This window comes from Crotalus tigris, unplaced genomic scaffold, assembly GCF_016545835.1.
Source record: "Crotalus tigris isolate CLP2741 ecotype Arizona unplaced genomic scaffold, ASM1654583v1 scf7180000018525.42219311030:4301911, whole genome shotgun sequence".
NCBI lineage: Eukaryota > Metazoa > Chordata > Lepidosauria > Squamata > Viperidae > Crotalus > Crotalus tigris.
In genome coordinates, this window is record NW_024097057.1 from 2,503,865 (window position 1) to 2,524,160 (window position 20,296).

Consider the following 20,296-nt stretch of genomic DNA (forward strand, 5'->3'; position numbering starts at 1 on the left):
GATAATATTAGATCCAGAGTGGCAGGCCTTAGTCACCAGTCTCTGACTAATGGACCTTCAGCTGGACAAAAATAGCTTTCCCAGCTCACACCCAGAACTCATTCTGATTATGCAAAAAACGGTGTATCAGTTTCCTTTTTAAGTACACTTACACGCCTCCGTTTGTCACGGGAAGGGCAGCGGAGCGATGCTGCAGATGCTCCCTGTCTCCATCCTGACTCAGGGCTGCACCAGGATTTAGTTGGGAGGCAGGGAAGAGACAGAATGGGCAGAGTAGCATTGCAGAAGGGCAACCTAGCAAGCACGTGGAAAGAGGGAGGATTTTTTAAAAAACCCTGAAGTTATTTTAGTGCTTTCACAGGAACAATACCTGCTTCACACTGGGGTGAAGCTGTGAGAGCAATTTTGTGCTACTCCATGGATCTGCAGCTGCCCAGCTCTGCAAAGAGAAATAAGGTTTTTTTCACCCTTAGATGTGAAGTGTTCCAAGTATTCATCTCAATCAGGAAATGCAACAGATGAGGGCCTTTTTCTGGCCAGGGTGACTCCAAATGCCAAGAGAACCTAAGATACAGTGAGTTACTTTGACACCAAAGGCCAATTATCTCTATCTCTTTCCTATTCATGCATAACTCACCCATCTTGCATTAAAATACTAGGAGGCACATTCAGTCAATCATTTTCAAGAGACTGAAAACCCATCCCAGGTGGGCCCCTGCCTCCCTTTATCTCATGGAATGGCAGACCCAGAAGAGGAATTGAATGTTTTTCGTCTTCAATCTAATACCCATGTAATATTGCATGACACAGTTTTACCCATCCAATCCACAAATCCTATTTATTTATCAATCATATATGACCAAAAATGACTTTCAATTTGCAAAAGGAAAGGTGGGCTGTGTTGCAAGAACATTTCTGAAAATCCTAACCAGAGCAGAGCAGAATTTTCAACAATTTAGGAGCTGACATGACACAGTGATTAGAATGCAGTGTTGCAGGCTGATTCTGCCGGTGCCAGGGGTTCGATTCTCACCAGCTCAAGGTTGACTCAGCCTTCCGTCCTTCTGAGGTCGGTAAAATGAGGACCCAGATTGTTGGAGGCAATATGCTGACTCTGTAAACTGTTTAGAAAGGACTGTAAAGCACTGTGAAGTGGTATATAAGTGTAAAGCTATTTTCCTTCCTTCCTTCCTTCCTTCCTTCCTTCCTTCCTTCCTTCCTTCCTTCCTTCCTTCCTTCCTTCCTTCCTTCCTTCCTTCCTTCCATGAAGCACACTGGTTAGAATATAGAATTGCAGGCTAATTCACTGCTCTCTGCCAGGGGTTCAGTCCTGACTGGCTCAAGGTTGGCTCAGCCTTCCATCCTTCTGAGGTCGGTAAAATGATTGTTGGAGGCAACATGCTGACTCTGTAAACTGCTTAGAGAGGGCTGTAACTCCTAACTAAAAACCGACTACCACCTTTGAAAATGAGGGGCTGCAGGATTGCCTTCAACCTCCATTTTTACACAGCCCACTGGATTATATCACGGTTGTGGGAGGGCCCATCAACCAATGGCAATAGCATATTTGCTCCCAGGTTTCCAGTGCAAAACAAAAGAAATAATAGACATTTAGGTCTGCCTTTCCTGAACATACACCCAATTCTTCACAGAGCCATTTATCCAACTTTCTGAGTTCACATGATACACTGAATCATAGAGTAAAAACACTGGCTGGATCTGCACACATACTAGAGTAAAGAACTTTGGCATTTTCTGGCTCAATGAACCCAATGATACAGCCCAATAATTCAGAAAACTGGAAAACTTGGACACCATCTGCTTACGTGATGCAATGATGCCACTGCCCGTGCATTTCCCCCTTCTGCCCAGGGGCATATTATTCAAGAGCAAGAGGGGCAGAGGACTGTGGCTGAATGGTTTACCAGAACTGCGGTACGGCCAGCCAGGGAGCTGGAGAGGAGCGGCAGACAGCAGATGAGGATGCTCCAAGATCAGCTGTAGAGCGCTGATAATGTCTCAGCTTGATAACTTTAAGATATGTGGATGGCTAGGGAATTCTGGGAATTGAAGTCCAGACATCTTCTGGTTGCCAAGGCTGAGAAATACTGCCTGGACGGGAGGGAGGGAGAGAGAAAGACAATAACTCTGAGACCCAGAAATTCCCCATGGCGGCTTTAACGGAGTAGCCCTAGCAAGACACATATATTTACAAGTAGAAAACATCCTCCTAGATTAAACACCACAACTTTTAGGCTATGATTGCCTGCAGAATTCAGAGCAACACTTGTTTCTAGTGTTATAAACATTTGTTAACTCTCATTAACTTGGTCTAAAAAAATTAATAACATTGTGGAAAAGAGGAGCAAAGTATCTGAACAGTGGAATGAAAAGCTGAATACAACAGATAATTTTGCCAGCTGCTACTAACACAGAAAGCAAGAATTTTGTGATGCAGAATGAAAAAAAAGGTGGCTGGAATTAAACTAGGAGGAGATAAAGATTCCAATGGCTTGGTGGCCATTATTTTTTTATATTTTCAATACCACTGAACCATAATATCCTACGGCTGGAAGGGACCTTGGAGGTCTTCTAGTCTAACCCCCTGCTCAGGCAGGAAACCTTATATCATTTCATTGTCCAGTCTCTTCTTAAAAACCTCCAGTGATGGAGCACCCACAACTTCTGAAGGTAAGCAGTTTCACTGTTTGATTGTTCTAATTGTCAGGAAGTTTCTCCTTAGTGTTCCAAATTGCTTCTCTCCTTGATTAGTTTCCACCCGTTGCTTCTTGTCCTGCCTTCAGGCGCTTTGGAGATGAGGTTGTGGCAGCCTTCAAATATTGGAATACTGCTATTCTATCACTCCAGTCCTTCTCTTCATTAAACTACTAGACATACCCAATTCCAGTAACCTTATGTTTTAGCCTCCAGTCCCCTAATCATATTTGTTGCTCTTCTCTGCACGCTTTCTAGACCACTGTTATTGAGAGGCACCAAAAATTTCCTTCCTAGCCATATTGTTCAAATCTCTACAAAGCCATAGACGAGTCAAGTATGTCTTAGGCAGGGAACCTGACAAATGTCAAAAGTACAGAAAAGTTTTCTTCCCAAAGAAAATCTTCAAAGTGGAAACAACAGTGTTAATATCCCCTCTTTATTAGAACCAAAAACATCCCTGCTTTAGAGAAACTACACAATCAACAGATGACCATTATGTCCTACACTGTATTTGAGCATGGTGAAAATATTGGCAGATAATTCCTCTTCACAAGAAGGAATCTGAAGCAGGCATCTGTTTCAGCTCCAGGTAGCCTAGGCACAGTAGAGGATGAGAACATGCAGACAAGCGGGAGGAGTCGCTTTCTTTCTACCATAGGTTAAAAATAAAGATGGGCTTTTATTACTACATGCTGAACACTGCACAAGCGATGATTTGATGTCCATCACAGGACTCAATTAATCCTGGAACACCCTTTTTATTATTCCTCTTTGGCTGGGGCTTGAGATCGTATTGATCTGCTTAACATTTTGATATTCACAGTTACTGAGGCTTAGAAGACAGAAGTGGCACCTGCCAAATTCAAAGAACTGGAATATCAGCGGAGAACAGACTTCTTTCCTTCTTGAATGGAAGATGCCTGACCTGCAGCCTGCCTATTTGTCCCAGTGAGCAAAAGGAGGGAGGCAGATATTCCAAAGGTCTGGCAGGGAACCTCATTATTTTAGCATATCTGGTTGTCATGTAAAAAAATGGGGTCTCAGGCAAGAAAACTGAGGTTCAGAAAAGCTGGTAAAGACAAAATGGTACCCCACTGGCCCTGCCTGCTACCTGAAATTAGGAAAACACTCTCATTGTCACATGGGTAAATGCATTATTATTGCCAGCCAAACAAAGTAGACCAGGCAGGAAACACATATACCTATAAGCTTCTCTAGGAATTCTATTTTTTATGATCTAACACTCCATGTGTAGTTTGTTCTGGTACTCAACATTAAATGCATTTTGTTTTGCTGCAGCTATGATTCCCTCTGGTTGTTTAATTGGAATTTTGAATTAAATTCCTTGACATTCTCCCCACGACTTTTACTTCACATCCCCTCCTCCATCCTCCAATATCTCACCCTCCCTCTGTTATTCCCATAGATACATCCACTTTTGCTTTTGAGCCAAGATTCTACAGGCAGCCACTGTCCTGGGAGACAATTTGATTGCCTGGCCCAGGAGACAGCTTCTGCCTGCTGAAAAGTAGTATGGTTTATTAACAAGGAGGTGTTAGCAGTCAAAGGTGCTGTGCAAAACTGGCACCATCTCCTTGAAGCAGCTCCACACCCCATCAAACTTTTTCCTGATCACAAGAACCTAGAACACCTACAGATTCTTTACAAGCTCCTGCAGTGTCAGGTCAGAGGGGCACAATTCTTTTCTTGTTCTGCTCTTCTCGCTCTGGTAAAAAAAAAAGAGGGCAGGCTAGAAAATGCTGTAAGTTTAGAACATATGTTCGTTCTTCCATTATTTGGAAAATGGGTAGCCAGCTCTATGGTCCATCAAGGGATTGTTATCAAGAGAACAAAGAAAGAGATGCCCCAGGGAAGTCAGAGATAAATTACATTCTAAGAGTGAAGGTAGCCACTAGTCAAGCTTAAGCTTTCTGTAACCTAACCTATTTCACTTCTTTAAGATAGTTAGTGAAGCTTTTGTGAGGATTTTGTGTGTACTTGTTGCCATGTGTCTGATGCATTTTAAATTTCACATCTCTTGCATCCTTACCTCAAGGAACAAATGTTCCTACACAAACCTTCAATACTTTGTTCTACACAACTCCTTCCCACTTTTGTCCCCCTTCCCCTCCAGGAAAATATGGGCCTTGGAAGGAGTCTCCTTTGCTGACTGACCATATCTGTATTTGGCAAACACCCCACGCTCTGCGGGGATACAAGAGTTTCCTGAATCCTCTGCTTCATCCTCCTCTTCCTCACCTTGGGAATGGGAAGAATTCATCTCAATGGCCAGCTGTGTCCTCCTCCTTCCTGGAGGAGGAAGTCTTGCAGCTCCGGCATGACAGCCAGCTGGATTACTCAAATCCATCCTAAATCCTCAAATCCTCCTCTGTGACTTTTGTGGCCTTCAGTTAGAATAGATGCCAATGCCGGGGTTTCTTGCAGCCACAGTTATCCCTGTAGCCGTCCTTTGCCCATCAAGCCAACTAGACCAATTCATTCTTGTCCTTGCCTGAAGCGATCTTGGGACAATTTCCTGGGGTTTTATTATTGAGCCTCTCCTTCCCCCGACAAAGGCTTGGAACTATTTTGGACCTGGTGGACCTTTGTTCTAAAACAGTCCATTTCATACCCAGTTGTGATCTTTCTCCTTTCCAAAGACTGTTTATTCAGCCATCTGTTTATTCACAGTTTTTGGCCCAATAATCTGACCTCAGACAGAGGCACTCAATTCACAGTCTGTTTGTGGAAGGCTCTCTTTCAACTCTTGCATGCTAAACTCCAACTTTTGTCAGCCAACCTCATGCGATCCAGTTTTGAAACTGAAAGGACAAATGCCACCTTGGAACAATACTTTCACAGCTAGACAAACTACCAGTAAGACAGCTGGTCCGATCCTAGGCACCTAGTTTGTTCAGTCTTCATTCATGTGTCATCAGGCTCACTACTTACAGTATGCCCGTTCCAGAAGCCTCCAGATTTTCCAGAACTCCAGGCAGCAGAATAATCTCTCAAGAACAACTCATCTTGCAAAAGCTTATTATAAACCAATTCTGAACAACATCATCAGGAAGGCCTCCCCGATGGCGGTTAGATTCCTACCACATATCCTTTTGCATACCTACTTTTGTTTCTTTCCTCAACAAGACTGTCTAAATACTAGGTTTGTTCCCTTTAATTGCAGAGGTCAATCTAAACCCTTTTCACTGGCACAATGGTGTTTAAAAATTTATGAACCTTTGGAAAATTCAATGCTTCTGCATAAACATGACCTAAAGGATGATCTATTCTCCACCCAGTCCTAAAACTAGATAAAGAGAACCCACAACAAATAAATAAAACATTATTGTTCATTCTATTTATTGAGGAAAATGACCTAAAGCTACACATTTCCACTGCTATATAGACCTTACTGTCAGAAATCTTTTCCCCCTTCACTTGAATGAAACCCACTTGCTTTGTGTCCATCTGCAATACTCATACAAACTCAAGGTGCCCGATTGGTCAGGCTCTGAGTAGGAAGCCAACTGGCCTGGGGGAATGGGGCAGGCAGCTGCACCGTTATCAAGGCAGACAGATGGAACAGTCCAGCCTCCCCCTACAGCCCCTTGCCTGAAGCTAAAGACGAGACCTTAGAACAAAGTTTCTCAACCTTGGCAACTTTAGGAGAGGTGGACTTCAACACCCAGAGTTCCCCAGCCAATTTACAGGGACTGCTGGGAAAGTTGCTAAAGAAGTACAGAAGGAAATCCTCCATCCATTTCCTGTCTTCAGGAAATGAACATTCCTCCTCTCTGATTCTTCCAGATTGCGGGGGGGGGGAGGAGGAGACCTCGGCCACTTCTGTGGAGACTCAGATGGAAGCAGTGGGAGAGATACAGGTCTCTTAGTCTCCCCCCCCCCAAGGAGAAGCTCCTGCCTCTCAGGGGTCAAAGGAGGCAGGGAAGAAGAAGAAGGAGGAGGAGGAGGAGGAGGAGGAGGAGGAGGAGGAGGAGAGGAGGAAGAAGGAGGAGAGGAGGAGGAGGAGGAGGAGGAGAGGAGGAGGAGGAGAAGGAGAAGAAGGAGAGAGAGAAGAAGAAGAAGAAGAAGAAGAAGAAGAAGAAGAAGAAGAAGAAGAAGAAGAAGAAGAAGAAGAAGAAGAAGAAGAAGAAGAAGAAGAAGAAGAAGAAGAAGAAGAAACAAGAGGAAAGGGATATGAGAGCAAGATCAACGGAAGCTCAGCAACAAAGTTCCTAAGCTGACACAGGCCTATGAAAATAAGCAAATGGGAGCCAAGCACTCCTTACTCTGAAAAAAGAAGCCATTACGGCAAAAGGGGCAGTGAAGGAGATGGAGGATTTGGACCACAGGCCTGTCCTACAAAGAGTTTAGTGCTTAGCATTTGCAATTGCTGAATTTCTTCCTTATTAAGGACTTTGCTCGCATCTTCAATAATTAAATAATAATGATCAGAACAGTGTCCTTTGGTCTTTGCCTGTGACCCATGAAATATCAGGCTGAATGAAGTTTGACAGTCTGCAGATTTGTTCAGCGTTATTTTGAGGGGAGGGTCCCTGAGAGAGCACTAGGAGCACTTGTATGCTAGACCATTCTGTAGAAAACATTCGCCCTAAGTGGGACAGGTATAAGAACAATTTCAAAACTCAATAATAAAGGTTTCCCAGGGACTCTTTCAGGTGTTCTGCAATCCTCTGAAATATTGCTGAAATCACCTCCAAAATGATTAGCTGCAAATTTCAGAGCCATCTTCCTCCTGCTCTCTAAAGGCTTGCTGGTTTTAATCAAGTGATGGATGTACCATCAGCCTCTAGTTTGCCTTTTACTCTGTCGTACAGACTGATAAAATAAAAACGATTGTCTAGAAATGGAACATACTTACAAGCGAAATCTTCAGTTCCAATTATATCAGCATGATATCATTCTCACATTTCTTTAAAGCTCATGGAGGCTATTCTTTAAACAGTAATGAGCATCCTGACGTGTTGCCACATTTTGCCAGAATGGATTTTGGGAGCTTTTAAATGGTCAAAACATCAAATACATTTCAAAATATGTGTGATAGCATTTTCAGCCTATCCTGGAAAAAAAAAATGAATTAGCATTCCTTCTGTGGTTAACATTTTCTATTCTCCTTATTTTGTCTTCTTCAGATTTTCCAATCTTTATAAGGATTTTTCTGTTCTAAGAAACGTGAGCTATCATTCTCACTGTCATTTTTTTAAAAGGATGAGACAACTGAACAGAAGACTTAGTTTCATATTTAGCATAAGCAATTGCAATACAAGAGTTTTTGTCACTGTTGTCACTGTATTTTCTCTGTCTATGATTAATGTAAGGAAAAACAATTGTGGAAATTCAATAAAAGAATAATATATGGTGAAATAAGAACTAACTATGCCACTAGAGTTCAAAAGAACGGAATCTAATTATAACATAAACATGGAGCGCTTTGTTTTCACATTTTAAATTATAGAATCTTATGGGTGGAAGGAACCTTGGGGGCTTCTGGTTCAACCAGGGCAGGAATTCTTCAACCACCTGAGACAAATGGCTGCCAGCCTTTTTTTGGAAACCATAAGTGATGGGCCGTTTCACCCCTTAATCACTCTTACAGTTAGAAAATTCCCTCTTCTTTCAAGTTTGGATATCTTCTGCTCTAAAGCTTCCACTATTGGATCTTGACCTACCCACCCCACAGAATCTATGGGGAATCCCTCAGCATGCTCTTCCCTGTGAAAGCCCTTCAGAGATTGAAAGACTGGGATCAGGCCTCCCCTCAGTCACCTCTTTTTTAGGTGAAACAGACCCAGTTAAAGGAGTCATACAGAGAGAGAGAAACATTACTTTTTAAAAACATGAATAGCTTTTGGGCAGCACCAAAGTAGCCTTGGGAGAACTCAGTAAAACTAAACAATACTGGATATGGTTAGTACTTAGCTGGGAGACCAAGGAAATAATGGGCTAGACTGGCAATTAAAAAAAAAAAAACCTGTGTATCGTCAAGATACTTCTGATTCCAAGACAAGGACAACAGCAAACAGCTTCTGAAGTGTTGCCCAGAAATCCACATGGATGTGTTCACGCAGTCCCTGGCAGATTATATTTCTTTCACTAGTTATCAATACTGTATATATATATATATATATATATATATATATATTGGATGACTTGTGCTAATCTCCAGCAATTATAAGTCATGATGCTGGTAAAGCGGGCCATCACATGACCAACCTGATTTATGACTTTATGGCAGTTGATAGGTGAATGGGGTGGTTGTAAAACACACTGGCGGTCATTAAGTGACCCCCCCCCACTTTGAAGCTGAGGGTCAGTTCTCTTAAGCAAAGAATTCTTAAGAGTAAATAAAGCTGCACACTCAAGCCTAATTTTGCAATTTGGATGAAAAAAGTTTGTTTCTATACACAATCAGTCTGCTTAACTTTGGGGTACTCTCCCCTCATTGTCAAACTCTTCCTTGACATGAGCCCGAGCTTCAGAAAGACCTTAAATGTTGCTGAAAGAGGAAACAAATGTGACTGTCACATTTGGAAATGTAGAGCCAAAATGTGTCTCATTTGCTGAGTGATTCATTTTGATTGCTATCTTGGGGCTGTCAACGAGAAAACACGGACAGCCACGGAGGGAGGTTACAAAGGCACCTAAGCAGACCTGCAAAGCTGTCTGGCTTGACAGCTCTTCAGGAGATTCATGCCTGCTTCAAAGAAGAGGGGAAGCAGGAGAATGCAAGGGCTCATTTCCTTTTAACTCTTCCTGGGCTCTTGAAGTCTTGATTCATGTCTAGGAAAAGACAAAACGTGATTGTAATAGGAAGACAAGAGCACTTCTGCAACTCAACCACTTAGTCTACAGATGGTAAAAAAGGTTTAGCTCAGTGAGGGCCTTCATTCTAAGCTCCTTCAAAATAGACCCATTTCAGCATAGACCCTGATCTGATTTGGAACTTGTTCTTGTCCAACATGGATGTGTATGTTTTTCAACCCCAAGTTGCTAGGTCAGAGGTAAAAGCAGAAAGAAATAATAATTAATATTACTTATATCCACACATACTGCTTTGCACATTCACTCATTCATGCTTACACACACACACAAACACACACACACACACACACACACACACTGCCACCTCACACCTATGTTGCACTTTTGCTCAGTGCCAGCCTGCCCTGACCTTTGGGGGGGGGACCATATGGGAGGGGGGAAGGATAGGATAGGATAGGATGGAATGGAATGGAATAGAGCTGGAAGGGACCTTGGAGGTCTTCTAGAAGGCTCCACTCTTGTGGAGACACAACTTCAAGGACAACTCTCTGGGAAGGAATGTAGCCGCATACCAAAGGAGACGGTTCCAACAACATCTGGTTTGAATGATTGGACAACTAGGGTCAAAGGCAGGGAGAGACTTGGGAAGGGGGAAATATATTGGGGAATTTGGTACAGGAAAACTCAGATCTGGCTTTGCTTTCCTGTGGCGCAGCAGTTAGTGTGCAGTACTGCAGGCCACTTTAGCTGACTGTGTTCAACAGGTCAGCGGTTCAAATCTCACCGGCTCAAGGTTGACTCAGCCTTCCATCCATCCGGGGTAGGTAAAATGAGGACCCAGATTATTGGGGGCAATGTAAATATATACATACATTGCTTACTGGTGTACACCGCTTAGAGAGTGCTTGCACTTAAAGCGGTATATAAGTCTCATAAATAAATAAATAAATTCTGTTTGACTTCTCACTAAACGGAGTCAAGGATCATTCTTATTAAAGGTTCGAGCTGACAGTATGTAAATATCTGTGGCACTGATAGTGAGGACAGCTACCTTGGACAGCACCAGTTAAACAGCTTAACCAACCAGAGTCAGAGAGGAACTAAAATTCGGATGCTCTTTAGAACAATCAACATTCATGGTAGGTAAATCTCAGCTCCAAAGTGGCCAACCTGGAGCAATGAAGTCCAAAACGATCCAATAGACACCATACTTTTTTCAGGCTTCTCACTGCTTTGGATTTCAGAGACAGCCATTTTCTCTTCAAGTTGCACAGGCACGCAAGTGAGTGAGGAGAGGGTTTCCGCTATAAATCTGAGAACCTGAACTAACTCTTGATCCCACGGTCATTTTTCCAAATACCCTGAAATAAGTACATGGATAGATATGCTTTCTTTCCGGGCACTATTAATCTATCATATTTTAAATTTTATTTCTGTTTTAAAAACATCTTTCTTATGGCCCTGATCTTTTTGTTCCAAAATATAAAATTGCTCTCTTTAAAAAAAAAAAAAGTTGCTATTTTAGGTCCTTCAGAATTCTAGGCAATGTTGAGGCTTGGTAACATGAGCACCCTACACGAGGCTATTGTTTTAATATCTTTAAAAGGTACCCTCTTCTGGATTACATATAGCTTTCCATTTATCCTCAACTGCTTTGTCAAGATATTTTTCAAACTCCTTGCGCAGATAACAAGCTGTGCATTGTGGAGTAGAAGAGCATTATGGAAATGAGCAGTTATCACTGAGCTGTGTACACGTTCTGTAATTTGTACCCAACATGAGGTGTTTGGAATAAATGATTGCAGTGAGTTGCCGGGCATTGTACTTGGGGCTCTGGAATTCAAGAAAGCCCCAGTGAACAGCAGGAAATAATCTTAACTGGGAAGATTCCCAGCCTTCCCCTGGAGCAACCGTCTTCTGATTTTTCTCAGTGATTCATGTACCACTGGAATAAAAAAAGATTGAACAAACAGCTGAGATTAGCCAAAACTAAGGGCTTTGATGTGGATTTATATTAGTGTGAGGTTGACATTAAATTTGGTATTAAAGGTTTGGGGTTTCTCTGAGTTGACTCTGCCTTAAAGTCAGAAATTTTAGTTTCGCTTCCGGAATCACTTACAGGATCCTGGAAGTATCTAGAAAGCACACAAAGCTTTGCTATCTGTTTTAATCCAAGTCTTCTTGAAGTTGGAGCTACTTCCACTGCTCAGAAGAATACTGCCCACAGAAGAGAGAGGGTAGGATTGGATACAATTTAATGCAGTGTTTCTCAGCTTTAAGTTGAGAAATTTAAGATGTGTGGACTTCAACTCCCAGAATTCCTTAGCCAGCCATGGGGAATTCTGGGAACTGAAGTCCACACATCTTAAACTTGCCAAGATTGAGAAACATTGATTTAATGTAAAAGCAAAAGACCAGCTTTGAGAATTTTAAATTGAACAAGCAGGTAGGAGATGTTCTACAGCACAAACCAAGTCCATTCTTTGGTGTCTCCAGGGAAACTGAAGTTCTCCTACCCATCCAGAAGTTTCTGCTCCCCCCCCCTTCATTAGAGGAAAAGCCAGAGAAGAGAATCACTTTCCCTCAAGGTTGGGAGAAGCAAGCCACAGTTTTTTTCTGCCCTCCCTTCTTCAGAGTTAAGATAGCTTAGACCTGCCATTGTGGAGAGATGCGCACCCAGGCACCTTGTGTCCATCAGCTTTCTTATCCCAAGGGACAACAATGCAGGACCCAAACTTATACACGTAATTTAGCCCAATGCTTTCCATTGGGAGAAGTCACCAATTTATTATGTGAATCTATTTTAATTTGAGTACTATGAGGGCTCTAAAACAACGCTTAGACACTAAAGAGAGACTGAAAAGCCTGCAGAAGTGACTAAGGTGGATTATCTGAGGCAAGAAAAATTATCCAATACTTTTTTAAAAAGACTTTTTCTCAGATTGGAATCAGTGAAATAAAAACACTTCTAATGTGTTCAAACTCAATTTTTAATGAATACTTGAAATATTAAAGTAGTAATGAGGATTTAATCTTTTTATAAAATAATTTTACAGCACAAAGGTAGGGCTGTTCTGTTTCATAATCAATATCGTATAAAACAGTATTCAATTTAAAAGGAAACAAGAAAAAAGATTCTCTTCAAAAAAAAAACAATGTCCAAGAAATTAAATGGGATCATTTTTCAGCAAACGCTTCTGAAAGAATTGCTTGAGAATTTACAGAATTAAGTTATACTTTGAGTAAAAATTAAATAAAAATAATGAACTCTATAACCTATTTGAGCTTACAACAGCTTCTGTAAGTTTTGCTTATTTATTTAAGGGTTTTTTTTTATATTCAGCCTGGATACTTTACAATAGAAGTAAGTCAAAAAGGATCTTTGGATGTATTTTTCATTATTTGGCATTTTTTCATTAACATATTTTGGGACAAGCTGTAGAACAGCCTTTCTGTGAACAGATGAATTTCCCCATAGTAGTCCTTGACTTATGACCACAATTGAATCCAAAATTTCTGTTGCTTATAGACATAGTTGCTAAGTGAGTTTTGCTTCATTTTATGACCTTTCTTGCCACATTTGTAAATCACTGCAGTTGATAACTTGGAACATGGTTGTTAAGTGAATCTGGATTCCCCATTGATTTTGTTCGTCAGAAGGGTGCAACAGGTGATCACGTGAACCCGGGATGCTGTGACCATCATAAATATGAGCCAGTTGCCAAGCATCTGAATTTTGATCGCATGATCATGGGGATGCTGCCAAGGTTGTAACTGTGAAAAATGGTCATAAGTCCTTTTTTTTCAGTGTTGTTGTAACTTTGAACAGTCACTAAATGAACTGTTGTAACTCGAGGACTACCTGTACATCTGGATTCTATCCACTCTATAATTTGCTCATTCCCAGAAAGGGAGGGGGTGAAAGTTAGTTCCCAAGAGTTCCCATCTCAAGAGACCAAGATCAGCAAAACAAATTGCATCATAGTTCCACAGACAGGTAATTCACTTCTTTCTCTTAATATACAGAGCAGAAATTTACACCCACTTTGAGGATGCCAGAGTATCTAAAACAGTTTATTGTGTACAGAAAAGATACAAGAAATCAGTGGCATTTGTTTGCTAGTCTTTTTTTAATTGATTGGTTGATTTAAGTGTTTGCCCAATTCCCTAACAACTCTGGGATTCTAAAAATTAATATTTGGGTTAAACTTCCACGACTGTGTGAATCTTCCAGTCCTATCCACAAGCAACACTCTAACCCAGTTCTTCCCAACATGGTGATCTCTGGATTGCTACTACAATGACCAGAATTCCCTACTGGCCAGAAATTCTGGGGTACTGCAGCCCCCATTCATCATCTTGAAGATGTCAATCTGAAGAAGGTTGTTCTAACCTATGGAAAGCATCAGCAGAATAACCAGGTACACAGGGATAGCAACGAGGGAAGAAAAGTGATGTGGGTGGATGTTTAATGAACAAGTTATTGAAGACATACACGGACTTAAATCTAAACAATGTTGTACTCGGAATGATACGTCCTTAGAACAGAAAAGGGAAGTTGCAGAAGTAACAAAGATGTTTCCATCTCTTTCATGTTCCTCTTATTTTGACAACATTTTTCTCAGCATCACTTCTAGGATGGAGCTGAAATGTCATTTCACATGCTCCTGACTCTTTCTTTGTCCAAGCCTTCTTTTCTTTTGCCTACACAATGCAACACAACTTGATGGAATATGCCATCTATGTGATATTGTGGATGTCACAATTCTGCTTGAGAAAGGATGATGTCATGGAAACACATGAAGATGGTTACAGTCAGTACAGTTCACTAAGAATTTAAGCAGAGAAGCCAAGGATTATGGAGGATCTAGAAGAATCAGCCACTTCAATCAAACAGCACAGAACAAATCAACAGTAAAACAACACAAATGTTCAGGAGGCAAATAATATTTTGGCAATCTATTCAGCTGCCTCCAACTTTTGAAACAAATATCATACTTTTAGAACATTCTGTGCAGCCCTACAAATGTCACTGGCATTCATTAGTAATATTCCTCCAAGTCTCTGCAGTGGGTGAAGTTACCACATCTGACACAGCAAACAAAATATGTTGCTTAGTTAATGCAAGTGCTCATAGATTCTGTTTTGCCCTTTTTAAAGAGTTGCCCGTCAAAATAGTCCATCAAAGCAGAACAAAATGCTCTGGACTTCACAGAACGTTTGACAACCACCAGGAGAAAGCTTCTACAACACCTGCTGTTGCAAACACATATATTTTATATATATTTTAAATCTTCGTTTCCAACAGGTAAATGTAATCAAGGTTTATATGCTCAGAGAAGCCAACAGGATGGGATTGTTGCACTTGAAGGATCTGAAGAAAATTGTAACTAATGTTGTGGAAAATTACTTTGATATTGCTTTCTCAGTACAGGATTACAATTAGGTTGCAATGTGAAGCAATAAATGAATGGTAACAAATCAACACAAACAGCCACTGTCAGGAGTAGTTTGGTGACGGGAAATAATGTAAGCATTACTTAAAAGTTTTATGAGTCTCATTTAATTTGCATTACGTTTGCTTAGGCTATAAACAAACTACCATCTATAGAGCAGACATAAAAACTGAAGAACAAAACTATCTTGTGTTAACTTTGCTTCAGAAACTTCTTAGGTGAGTGCCATCAAGTCAGGTCTGACTTTGACAACTGCATGGACAAATCCCTCACTACCTTGATTTGTTCCCAAAAATCATCCAGAGCTGTTCCAGGGAGATTCTAGTGACCTCCCAGATTCAGTCTATCCCATTTAATTCCCCCCCACCACCTTTGTTTTCCTCAACCATGTCAAGCAAGAGTTTTTTCTAGCCCACACACAATACATGGCCACTATCTCTAATTAACTGGACTGACAATATTAATAATGATTATTTTCTCCTCAGAAAAGGAATGATTATTTTCTCCTTGGGCTTATCCTGTGGTGGCACTTTTGTGGAAATACACATAAAATCAGAGGTCATTCTAAGTGAGCTGAGGTGGGATCTGGCACTGCATTTCAGCTTCACATTAATATTTTCCCTACCCTAGTAATGTTTGATGGGAAAATCTTGTGTGTGGCTAGTTCAGATAGTACCATTTTGGTACGGGGAAAATTTTTATCAGACACCTACAAACATTATAAACCAGTCAAAAGTATTCCATTGCTTTTCATCCAAACCTGGGCAAGAATGCAAAGCCTAGTCCTCATGAAACCCAAAAGACTGTTCCTAACATCTTGAAAGGGCAGCTCAATTCCTAACCAAAGCTTACGAATCCTCTCCAGACCACTTAAACCAAACGTGGCAGATTCTCTTTATATACTTCAACCTTCCCCAACTTGACAATCACTAGATCTGTTGGGATTTCAACATGTGGCAATCCTAGCCAATTTGAGAATTCTGGGAATTACAGATGCAAAGAAACTCAAGAACACCAGATTAGTGAAAGTAGTATGCCAGTGCATTTTGGCGATATACATGACTGATAATACTCTGGACGCGGCACTAATTCCTGAGTTGTCCATAAGGGAAGGCTATGGATGCATTTTCTCACTATTAATTAGAACTTTTCTGACTTTTATTTCTTTGGTACCTGAGAAAATGCACTTTTTTCACATGAAATTTGGGGCGATTCCATTTTGGTTGAGAAATTGCTGTCAGCCAGGTTTTCCCTTGAGTGCTAGATATATCGCCTCAGCACAGGAAACCACTGCTTGTTGAACTGACAAGCTATACACATTTGCAATACCTTTGGTCACTGAATCAAAGATTTGCAACTCTTGCTAGGGAACAACTGTGCATTGTATGGTTGGTAGAAAAAGGTTCAAGAACCTTTCAAGAGTTTGCCACAACTTTTCTTCAGCTGATAATATGAACCTTGCCACCTATCTGAATTACAAAAAATCTTTAAGGATACTCTTTCCCGTAAGAGTTATTTTGCTTAAAAAAACACACACATTTGGTAAAATCAGTGAAAAAGCAGAACCTGAGGAACTAACCTGGGACTTGCTGGTGTACAACTTCTTCTGGATCCTGCAGGTGGATGAAAACGAGAAGCCCAGCTGCTCCAAACAGAAGGATGAAGGAAAACATGCAGGTCAGCTTCATCATTAATGTCCTCTGTTAATCCAATTTAAGCCCACAGAAAGAAGAAAAGGTCTTCTCTTTGATCACCAAAACTTGAGTTGAGGTCAGCATCTCAGTCGGCTTCCTGTTTCAAGGGCCACCTGGTAGAAAGAGCAGTGAACAGCTACTAAATGTCATGAATCTCTAATAAATTTCCTATATGTTGCCTCCTCTCTCCTCCAAACCCCTCCCTGGGCCTAGCAACCAAGACCATGAAACAGCCAAACACGCCATGTGGAGATTTGTTCCAGGGAATGGATGTCCATCTGTATTTTATCATGCTTGCTGCATCTGTTATTCAAAATATTTTAGGATGCTATTTTAACTTGTTAAATTATTGTTTAAGATGTTGTGCCTTGTAAACTGCTTTGAGGAGGCTATGCCTGAAAAGACAACGTGAATTCTGAAGTTAGGATAGATGTAAGAATCCACATTCTGCTAAGTGCAATGTATTTAAAAATAAATATATTAGATTAGCATTTTTTAAAAAAAGAAAAAGAAAAGCAGAACTATCGTATAGTTCATTCTCGTTTGTTATAAAAAAGGAAAAAGCTGGGCCCAGGGGTTTTTTTTGTGGGGGGGGGGTGTTCAGAAAGAGCTTATTTGGCTCTTAGTAAATGGCACTCAAATTGAATCTGAAATAATTTGGGTCATCTCTTCCTCAAGACCAAAAATTAAAATCTGAAATGAAGAAACCCCAAGCACTTGAAACCGTAAAATCTGTGCATGTTTTGTGTGTCCCAATAAGGAAAGACTCCCTCAGGGCTACATCAATGCTGCTAAAAAAAGAGAGAGAGAGAGAAAGAAGAGACTGACAAATGATCCTTCTGCCAACTTGCTCTAGCCCCCCCCCCCGATTACTTTTTTCCCCTTGTTCTTTTTTGGCCCTTTAATTAATATCCCTCATTACATGGGGAAAAGAAGACAAGGCTTTGGATAACTTTATACCTACATACTGGAAATTACACGGCATCTTTTAGGTCACATGTGTACAACATTAAACCTATGGATCATGCTAAACTTTCTTCCCTGGCAGAGTTTTTTCTTCTCAATTGCATCTTCACTAAAACAAAAAATAAAAATGGGCCAAAAATATGTCCTGTCCACTTTCCTGTAATGCAGAGGTAGGGAACCGTGGCCCTTTTATGACTTGTGGACTTCAACTCCCAGAATTCCTGAGCCAGCATGTCCACAAGTCATGAAGTACCCATAGTTCCCTAGCCCTGCTAACACCTCCATTTTTCCAAGGACACACCTGTGGCTTTCCAGCAGGCAGAAGCAGCTTCCTTTCCTGGCCAAACCTTCTGCTAAAGATCCCAACTGCTACACAATGGGAAAACTCTTTTCACATGCAAGCAGGAATTAAAATCAGTGGATCAACAGGAAGCTTCCTACAGTCTAAATGACTACAAATGCTAAATGAATCAAACCACATTTTTTGAAATGGTTCTTGTGCTCTTTAAAATAGCAATAAAGAGGAATGCCATCTGTGACTTTGCAAAACTTACAACTAATTTGTATAGTCATAATTAAATAAGTATCTACACTTTATTATCATCTTTGGCCACATTAATGCATGATTCACTTGGCGAATAGGTCATTCTAAAAAGATATTACCAAGATTCTATTTTATTATATTTTCTGGAAATTGAAATCACAATGCTATTTTTGTTTGGTATATTTTTCTACCAAAAGAAAAGGAAATTACTCCCATTAGCATATATTAATGTTCAAAACTATTGGGATGCTTCTTGGTTATTGTTTTAATTAACACATTGCACGTAGCTGCTATAATTTTAAGATAACAGGGTGCACTATAAAAAAACCTCAAAATCCTCCTTGCAAAAAGAAACATTTGTTTCCAAAGCTTCATATCCCACAAACATTTTGCCCAGGTTAAGACAGTTTTAGAGGCAAACGTCTTTGTGTTGTGTTTTGGGCTTTGCTACATTCTCATTAGCAGTTTCTACCAGCCCTGCCAGGTGGACTAACTCCATATCCTGATTTTTCCAAGAAGAAGAATGAGTATGAATAGGCATCCCTAAGTCAGCCCTAAGCCTTGAAAAAAGCTTATATAAAGCAGAGTATCACCCCCTACACACACACACACACACACACACACACAAACACAAACAGATGCAAAGGACTGGTTCTTACATGCCTGAGCCATTATTTGACCCCACATGAGTGAGGGGCAAATGCCGGATCCAACGCAAATGATCAAGAAGAGTGGGAGACACACCCCTGCAGACAAAGAGATGCACTCATATTTACACATTTCAGAAAGGAGGGGGGAAATTATGTGTGCATACACATTAGTAAGTAATAACATAATAGATTTCAGGTTCCTTCCTGCCCTTCTGTTATCTTCAGAGAACAACGGTCTTAGTTAAAAGAAACATTTGCATTTTGACATTCAGGAGTTGCTATGGGAATGTTCTGATAAAACTTACCACAGGCTGCTGTAAGCAACAAGGACACATTCCTTCTGTCTTAATTTGTCTATTAAACAGTCCCATTCATCTGAAAAATGATTTTCCCCACAATAGGGAAAAAAGCATAGCCAGAACAAAAAAGCTAACACAATCCGGGGTTGTATAAACAGAGGCATAGAATCAAGATCACGCGAAGTACTAGTACCACTTTACAAAGCCCTAGTAAGACCACACCTGGAATCCTGCAGCCAGTTTTGGTCCCCATGTCACAAAAAAGATGTTGAGAGTCTGGAAAAAATTCAGAGAAGAGCAACTAAGATGATCAAAGGCGTGGAGACTAAAACATACGAAGAACGGCTGCGGGACTTGGGTCTGGCTAGTCTAAAGAAAAGAAGAAATAGGGGAGACATGATAGCAGTGTTCCAGTATTTGAGGGGCTGCCACAGAGAAGAGGAGGGTCACGTTATTCTCCAAAGCACCAGAGGGCAGGACGAGAAACAATGGTCCAGGCCTGGGGAAGCAGAGACGAAGGGATACCGGAGACCAAGGACTAATGGTGATACACAACTGCTTGTAATCCTTCTTTCTAGTCCCAAAGAAAGCATTATGAATACAGTAGACCCCGTGCCTTCAAACTGATACACAAACACACTTGTGTGTGCCTCTACTGGTATAATCACCCACTGCATGCTCTAGCCTAGCTCAAAGACCTTGTTTCCCTCTTGTGCAAAATACCATAATAATCAGAGCTGAGTAAACAAGCTCAAAGCCTTTGCAGTCAAAAAGATTCCGCCTTATGGTTTTCAGGGTACAAATTACCGCAGGGCTCACGGGCTGCTAATCTTCATAATAACATGCTACATCCATTAGTAAGTTAACGAGCGAGTCTTGAAGGTCCTCGATGTGTAGTTTATACTACTTTTGATCCAAAAACTATCATAAGCAGTTTTTTAATGCTCTTACTCAGATGAAAATCTTCCAGGAGCTCCCTTGGAAGGCTGTAAATAGCAAATGGGGGAACCATTTGGCCTTAATTTCTTCCCTATCAGAACAGAAACAATGCAGTTAGCTGAATCCCCTTTTGGAAATGAGAAGGGAATAGGAATCTTTGCCAATAGACTCGGAGAGGTAGAGCTTGCAACAGTGGCAAATATCTTTAACTCGGGATTAGGATGAGGGCGGAAGTTTGTTCTCCGAACTT

The 20,296-nt window shown here is 40.9% G+C and overlaps 1 protein-coding gene across 3 annotated transcripts in view; it reads right to left on the reverse strand.

The window, feature by feature from the left end:
* The window catches only part of CHST8 (carbohydrate sulfotransferase 8), a 97,251-nt gene that overhangs the window by 50,715 nt on the left and 26,240 nt on the right, over positions 1 to 20,296 (reverse strand). For 2 of the 3 annotated variants that reach the window (XM_039353702.1, XM_039353703.1), the window contains exon 2: positions 16,534 to 16,761. In XM_039353702.1, coding sequence (XP_039209636.1) covers positions 16,534 to 16,645 — 112 coding nt within the window. In that variant the 5' untranslated portion in view covers positions 16,646 to 16,761. Of the gene's footprint in view, positions 1 to 16,533; positions 16,762 to 20,296 lie in introns of those variants that run through there. The other variant, XM_039353704.1, reaches the window with a different exon arrangement.